Genomic DNA, 8,000 nt, shown 5'->3' on the forward strand with positions numbered 1-8,000 from the left:
TTGAGAGCGGTTTCGTGTGTGACGAATGTGAGTGTCCGGCTTCGCAATGCAAGGTCCGTAGACCCCGTTATGCCATGTTTTAGGATCTTACACACTCCCTATGAGTATGCAGCATTGTTTTATTGTTCTTGTTCATTGTTTAGCACTAAGGTTAGAGAAATTTAAACACACGAACTTTCCAAGTGATGTTTTCTCATTAAGATAGTGAGTTATACAGAAATTACATAATACAAACCCTATTATACAAGGTTTAATTGAGTTGACCGGTTTGACTCGTTGACCTTGTTCGGCTTAGACTTGACCCGAATTTGACTATTGTCACAGTTTTTTTATCTGCAAAACAAAAATCCAACACCATTTTATTACATTACCATAAAAGTAGAATAAAATATTTATTAGAAATTTTTTTAATTCAATTTTACCTTTATCAAACGCAATTCTGAAAGCTCTTGTAAATGGAATACAATTTCTTCGTCCGTAAAACCCATTTTTTAACATCCACGCAAATTGGTCTTGAGACTAACACAAGTTATTTAACAATATGAGAAACAAAAAAATAAATATTGAATTGTTATTCCAGAATTCATATTCGTATTCCGAACTACATTCTTGGTATTCCAGAGTTACACTACCATTCCAGAATCCCTTATAATGTAGACTTATTTTCTAACTAAAAACTGGTCCTAAACATAGATTAAGATACTTATATAGGTCTTGTATGTCTAAAACGAAACAAAAAGAAAAAAAAATAGATATTCCAGACTTTTTCTTCGTATCCCAGACGTGGTCTGCACATTCTAGAATACATATAACTGTTTGTAAACTCAAATGCAAGTAAAAGTAGAAATCACTTGGTTTGATGAATCTATGGTCAAAACTCTATCCGAAATGCAGGTAGAACGAGCTTCAGAATTTCAAAGTCCGGAATGATTATTCCGGATTTTTTATGTGTGGGCTAATATATATAGCATTTAGCTACAGTAGTATGCTTGATTCATTTTGGCCTGGTCCGAAATGACCATTCGGGATATAGTGATTAGTTAAAAAAAGTTATTTTTTGTTAAATATAAACAAGTTAGAGCTCTGACTTTTATTTAAATTTTGAAAAATAATAAGTTAGACTAGTCGGTTTATTTTTTATAAATAAGATTAATCTGTCTATAATTTTAATCTTCGAACAAATATTGGAAAATGACTTACCAGGATAATTATCTTTATCGTTTTTTTTTCACATTTAGGTAACTTCTTTATTTTTGTACATATTTGACCATTTGATTTGTTATATGTGTTCACATATTGTCATTGTCATCGGCTATAACAGGTGACAATGGTAATATGTGAACAAATTAACAAGTTAAATGGTTAAATGTGTAAGAAAAAAGAAAGTTGTCTAAATGTGAACAAAACAAAAAATTAATTACTCTGATATGTCATTTTCCCCATTTTTAATAGCGATTTTATTTTTCATGTGTTTGTATTATTTTTGTCAAACGTTATTTTTAAAATATCAATAATTTTCTAAATATTAATTAAATATTGATCAATTTTAAACATTACTTTTAATTAATAAATATGTTTTTGTATTATGAAATATTTTATATAGCCTCTTATAAATTTTTATTTATTTTGTTTTCAAGCATATATAATATTTTTAAAGTAAACAGTATCTAACAATAAAATTAAATAAATTAAATATGTAACAATAAGTATGGAGGTCTTTTAAAAAAATAAAAAGAAAATATTACTTAGCGAATAAAAAAATCTATATAATGTAAATGTTTTAAAATTATTCCAACTTTTTAATACTTTTCAATTAGAAGTTTATAAACTTTTAATTTTTTCCATGGAACGTTTTATACTAATATTTAACAAAAGTATTTTAAAATATTATAAAAAATATTAAACTATCATACAAAATCTATTAAACACTTTAAAAATGTTGTAAAAGTTAAATACTTGTAAGAAAAAATTTAAATATTTATAAAATATTTGGTTTAAAAGCATTTGTATTAAAATTATATGAAAGAATAAAAAAGTTTAAAAAAATTATAAACAAAGATTTATAACATTATATTAGAAAACCCTATATAAAAAATATCATAAAAATGTTGTAAGAAATTATAAAAATATTTAAGAAATTTGTAAAAAAAAGTTGTTCACATTTAAACAATTTTCTATTTTTTTATACATTTGACTATTTAATTTGTTAAATGCGTTAACATAATATCAGTGTCACACATGAAAAAAATTAAATAGTTAAATATATAAAAAAAAAAAAATTAAAGTTATATAAACATGAATAAGACAGAAAAAATAATTACTATCCGAAGTCATTTTCCTTACAAATAATATAATTGGTTTTTTTTTAAGTATGACGGGATCATAAGTTTTATGACCTAATTTTAAAAACAATTTGAACGCATAATCAGGTGAAGACCGGATACATCCAAAAGCGAAGTGAAAGAAAAGAAAGATGCAGTTGGGAAAAGAAGTAGAAGGAACAAGAAGGGTATATTCTTTTCTCACAATCGGATAATCGCTTGCCTTTATATTTTAATACCCCTCCCCACACCGTCCCACTCAAAATCTCACTTACATCATTTTCTTCAACAAAACAAAACAAACAAACAATTTCAAGATTTCATATCTACCATCTACACAGACAACCACAAGAAGAAGAAGAAGATATAAGCAGAAGAAGAAGGAGGAGGGGAAATGGTTTCTTCAAGCTTTTGATATGCTTGATCATGGCGTGACAGAGGGGATTTAGGGAGGAACCTTCCTCTCTGAAATCCCCACAAAAGCAAAAGCTAAAAGGCTTCCTTTTTCTTTGAACTGTGTGTGTGTGTGAGAGAGAGAGAGAGAAAGAGAGTTAAAGAGGCAACTGTGTGTGTCTTCTGCAATTGAACTTCACATGAATGAAGGAAGCCACGTGATGTTTCTTGGCTACAAACGGTACATTTATTTTGCTTCTTCTTCTTGTTTTCTAATGGTTCTTCATAAGATCATGATTGTGTCTAGGAAAACGATTTTTTTTTTTTGGAGAAATTGGACTCTCTAAGATTGTCAAAGACACAAAACGCGAAACCCAATTACTTCGTATTCATTATCATCTCCTCTAAGAATGATGATGAAGAAATACTTTACAAAAAAAAAATACTGTTTTTACAAAACTCCTTCCATTAAGAAAAACTTGTTTGAATTCCTGCTAATTATTTTCGGTTAAATTTCAACAGGTGCGGAAGCTAACGGATCATGGCTGCTTTAAAGTTTAAACCCGCAGTTAGCGAACTTTTCTCCTTTCAGGGAAATAAATAGATCATCTTCTCAAAATAGCCAAATTTCCTTCTCATAATCGATAATTATCTCTCTTAGTATATGGTGCCTCGTTTGCTTCTTTTTCTGTATTATCTTTTTTCGGCTGATTCATCTTCTTCGTAAACAAACTCTCCGGGCAAATCTCCTTTTGGCAATTTACATATCTGGCTTCTTTAGTTCCTTTCGGAGCCATTTATTTATATATATAAATATAAATTAATTAAATAGATAAACTCCTTCGGGCAAATCTCCTTTGGCAAATCCAGAATTCATTTCTGGTGAAAACTTTGATCCAATTTATTTGGGGCAAATCTCCTTTTGGCATATCGGGTGTCTCTTCCAGACCCCTCTTTATCGGGCAAATCTCCTTTGGCAATTATCTCCGGTTTCTTTGGAGATCCTATCACTCTCTATATCACAAGGTACCTTCTGTTTCTTAATTCTATCAACTTTTTCGTTTTATTTTTGTTTAATTTTTAAAAATGGTTGCTTTTTCTTTTTCAAGGATTGAAGTGATGGATGTGTTTCTAAGTGATTTCGATAGCTACAGTGAAAGCAGTAGCTCTGATGATCAAGAAGACGATGAGTTCATGTACAGTGGACAAGCAAGCTGTATCCTCTCAAATCTTCAAGAAACCATTGGAAAAATCGATGATTTCTTGTTGTTTGAAAGAAGATACGTTCATGGCGACATCGTTTGCTTGATGAAAGATCACTCACAAATGGGAAAAGTAACAAACTTTGAGATGCTTGTAGACTTGGAGAATCTTAACGAGAAGAAACTAAAAGACATCAACTCCAAAGAGCTTCAAAGAATCCGTTCAATCTCAATGGGCGATTTCGTAATTTCCGGTCCATGGGTCGGTAAAGCTGACCAGATAACCGATTCGGTAACCGTCCTGTTCGATGACGGGTCAAAATGTGAATTTACAATAACGGACACGGATAATCTAATACCGATCTCTCCCGATTTAGTCGATGATTCACAATACCCGTATTACCCCGGTCAACGAGTCAAACTCGTGAATTCGACCCGGTCAAACTCGACTCAGTGGTTTTGCGGGTCGCGAACCGAAACCCACAACGAAGGGACCGTGTGTAATGTGGATACGGGTTCGGTCCACGTGACATGGCTCGGGTGCGCGTTATTTGGTTCAGAGGGTGGTGCACCGGTGCCACCATCTCTTCAGAGCAAAACAGACTTAACCCTAATTTCGTGTTTCTTGAATTGGCAACTCGGTGATTGGTGTGTTCTACCAAAGATTTCCCACTCGGGTTTTCAAGAAATCTTTGTGATTGCGAAAACAAAATGTAGAATTGATGTGCTATGGCAAGATGGGAGTGAATCGTTTGGGTTGGATTCGAGTTGTTTAAACCCTGTTAACACACTCGATGCTCATGATTTTTGGCCTCATCAGTTTGTTCTTGAGAAAGGGACTTCAGATGATCAGGAAAATAGGAAGTCGGGGGTTGTGAAGGTGGTGGACGCGAAGGAAAAGACAGTGAGGGTAGAATGGGAATTGGAAAATGAAGAGAAGAATGTGGAGGAAATTGTGAGTGCGTATGAACTGATTGATCACCCTGACTATTCATTTAGTCAGGGTGATCTTGTATTTAGGATTCATAAAGGACAGAAATTTGAGAAAGATTCTTACAATTCCTACTTAGATCATATCGGGATTGTGATTGGCTTGAAAAATGGCATTGTTGAAGTCAAATGGGCTACGGGTTTCACATCTAAGGTACGAGTTTCCTTCTTAATATCGGCTAAATGTACCCAATTATACCTTTGCATTTAGATGAGAGAAATTAAATATCCTCATGAGATCTTTCGAGTGATTAATCAATGCTTATACAGGTTGCGCCTCATGAGATCTTTCGAGTGGAAAAGTCTGAAGGCGTATCAGCTACACCACTACTTAACAATGGAAATATGGAAGAGAAATCCGAGCATGATACCCGTTCAACGGACCCCACCGAAAAGGTAAATTAACCCAAAAAAGATAAGACATAATATTGCAATTTTTGTCCAATTAACATCTATAATATTGTACTAAACTTTTACTTTATATGGTCAGGATTTATTGGATTCAGATGATGATGATGATGTTGATGATGATGATGATGATGATGAGAAAGATTGCTTAAAGATGTTGTATGATTCCACTACTTTTAGTGTCCCACGAGCTGCAATCGGGTTCTTATCCAATGTGGCTACACGGTTTTTCGGTTCTCAGAACTACACAACATCGTATGTTAGGTCAGACCATGTATCTGATTTTAACGAGGAAGATGATCAGACATTTGTGGAGACAAAGTTTGAAGAATCCGAGGATTCAAAGGTTGTTCCGGTTTTATCGAATAGTGAGAATCTGAAAGGATTTAGGCAATTTGACATGGTTAATGACTGCTCAAGCCACCATTTTGTTGATAGTGCAGAAAAGAGCTCCATATCAACTCAGGTTAGACCTCAATTTCAAAACTAAACAAAAGAAAATCAATAACTCAAAATATCTAAATGTTTTGGGTTCTTGTAGGTGAAAAAAAGTTGGCTAAAGAAAGTCAATCAAGAATGGAACATTTTAACAAACGATCTTCCGGGTAAGAAACTTTTTTATATTCTTCTTCATTTTCTTGAAACCAATGACAAATTTTAAAGATCCCGAGTCATCAATTTTGAATCTTCTTGTCCATTTTCACAGAAACAATATATGTTCGTGTCTTTGAAGAAAGAATGGATCTAATACAAGCTGCAATTGTGGGAGCATCTGGAACTCCTTATGAAAATGGTCTTTTCTTCTTTGACATTTTCCTCCCCCCTGAATACCCTCACGAGCCCCCGGTAATCTTTTATTTTTTACTATAAATAATTAGTATTAATATTAGGGTTGAACTTTTTTTTTGACTTATGTGGTTGTTTGGTATCCTACAGATGGTGCATTATAACTCTGGTGGGCTTCGGGTGAACCCTAATTTATATGAATCGGGAAGGGTGTGTCTTAGCCTTCTGAATACATGGACAGGAACCGGAAGTGAGACATGGAACCCTAACGAGTCCACAATTCTTCAAGTTTTACTCTCTCTTCAAGCTTTAGTGCTTAACAAAAAGCCGTATTTCAATGAAGCGGGATATGATCAACAGGTGGGAAGTCCTGAGGGTGAAAAGAATTCGTGTAGCTATAATGAGAATGCCATTCTCATGAGCTACAAATCCATGTTGTACATACTTCGCAACCCACCTAAGGTACTTTTTTTTTTGTCTTGTATCGATCTATAGATGTAAATAATGTAACGTATAAAAAACGTAAATGAGCTCTCCTCATCTTTATCATAGGAAATAGCCCTAGACAATTATGTGTTTGGGACAAGTTTTCTTGGGCTATGTTTGGTGATGAGGATGATGAGGGCGTTAATGTCTTTTTGTACAGACGAGAGATATCTCATCTTTTTGTTTAAATAATGTAGCATTTTGAGGCACTTGTGGAGGAGCATTTCAGCAAACGATGTGGGCAGATCTTGATGGGTTGTAAGGCCTATCTTGAAGGGGTTCCGGTAGGAGGTGAAAATGTTGAGACCGAAGGGCAAAATGGTAATTCTACGGGATTCAAGATCATGCTCTCAAAACTTGTCCCTAAGCTTGTGGAAGCATTTACCGCAAAAGGGTTTGATTGTGGTGAATGTAGTAAAAGGGAATTGTAAGTTGTCATCAAATAACATGGTCCTTTTTTAGCTTCACAATGTGCTGGATCCTAAAGAATGTACAACTTTCAATGCATTAGGTGCAAACTGTTGATGCGTTGTTAATTCGGATTTGACAACTTGTTTGCTGAAAAGGAAGTTGTAACTGTTGTATACTATGTAGAATACTGGGGTTTATCAGCAATTACTGTATATAGGTTATGTACACCACTACAAGGGGTTCCTTTTTGGAAGTTGAAGATCTCGAGTTCGGAGTAATGTACAAGTTTTAATGCACAATTTACGTGACATTGAAGCATTATTTATCTAGATTTGATGGCTCTTTGTCTGAGAATGGGAACTACCAATGTGTGCCATGTAGAATATTGGGTTATTGGTGTGGTTTATTTGGATTTGTAATATGCATTTACCTTGTAATATATTCATCAATAATAACAGACTTGTGGATGCGTTTATTGGCTAAACGTAGTTTATTAAATCATTGAACAATATACGAGTGTAAGATATGAATTGTGTTTTAGTTAATTAAAAAAATAGGATGAGACCTCAAAATAATAATATATTTTTATTTCATTTGTTTACTTCGATTACTATTCGATTTCTTATGCTAACAATGTTCTTTCTGCCAATGCTTATATCAAGCTTATAAATTATTAATGATGTTATGATTATAAATAATTGCATATTATGTTTGGTGTAAGCTATAAATGATGATATGATTATATATGATTGAATCTAAACCAATACTTATAAGTTCCTTCAGAACTTACTTTTTCTTTGGAACGACGGAAGATTTTATTAAAAAGTTAGTAAGAAGCTAGAAAAAACATAGTACAACAAAATAGAAGCTAAAGCAGGATTATGAAGCTAAACATTCCAAATAAGCTTAGCTTTGCTACATCTTCCAAACAAGCTTAGCTTTACTACAGCTATTGGAAATCCAATAAAACGTCATTTCAACAATATCATCGAAAATAAAAGAT

General features: G+C 33.2%; 1 protein-coding gene across 1 annotated transcript; it reads left to right on the forward strand.

The window, feature by feature from the left end:
• The first annotated feature begins 2,484 nt into the window (after positions 1–2,484).
• PHO2 (phosphate 2) lies at positions 2,485–7,495 on the forward strand. Its single transcript, XM_079039362.1, has 10 exons — positions 2,485–2,955; positions 3,237–3,740; positions 3,824–5,060; positions 5,177–5,302; positions 5,397–5,780; positions 5,856–5,919; positions 6,021–6,160; positions 6,251–6,562; positions 6,784–7,013; positions 7,098–7,495. Exons 3-10 carry the CDS (start codon positions 3,834–3,836, stop codon positions 7,120–7,122), a joined length of 2,508 nt encoding a protein of 835 aa, XP_078895488.1. The 5' UTR covers positions 2,485–2,955; positions 3,237–3,740; positions 3,824–3,833; the 3' UTR covers positions 7,123–7,495.
• The last annotated feature ends 505 nt before the right edge of the window (positions 7,496–8,000 follow it).

Source organism: Lactuca serriola, chromosome 4, assembly GCF_051521515.1.
Source record: "Lactuca serriola cultivar US96UC23 chromosome 4, Lser_US96UC23_V15, whole genome shotgun sequence".
Taxonomy (NCBI): domain Eukaryota; kingdom Viridiplantae; phylum Streptophyta; class Magnoliopsida; order Asterales; family Asteraceae; genus Lactuca; species Lactuca serriola.

Coding starts and splice junctions, on each gene's coding strand:
- PHO2 (XM_079039362.1), top strand. CDS start 3,834: ATGGATGTGTTTCTAAGTGATTTCGATAGCTACAGTGAAAGCAGTAGC. Junction 5,303..5,396: donor CAACGGACCCCACCGAAAAG/GTAAATTAACCC, acceptor TTATATGGTCAG/GATTTATTGGATTCAGATGA. Junction 5,920..6,020: donor TTTAACAAACGATCTTCCGG/GTAAGAAACTTT, acceptor CCATTTTCACAG/AAACAATATATGTTCGTGTC.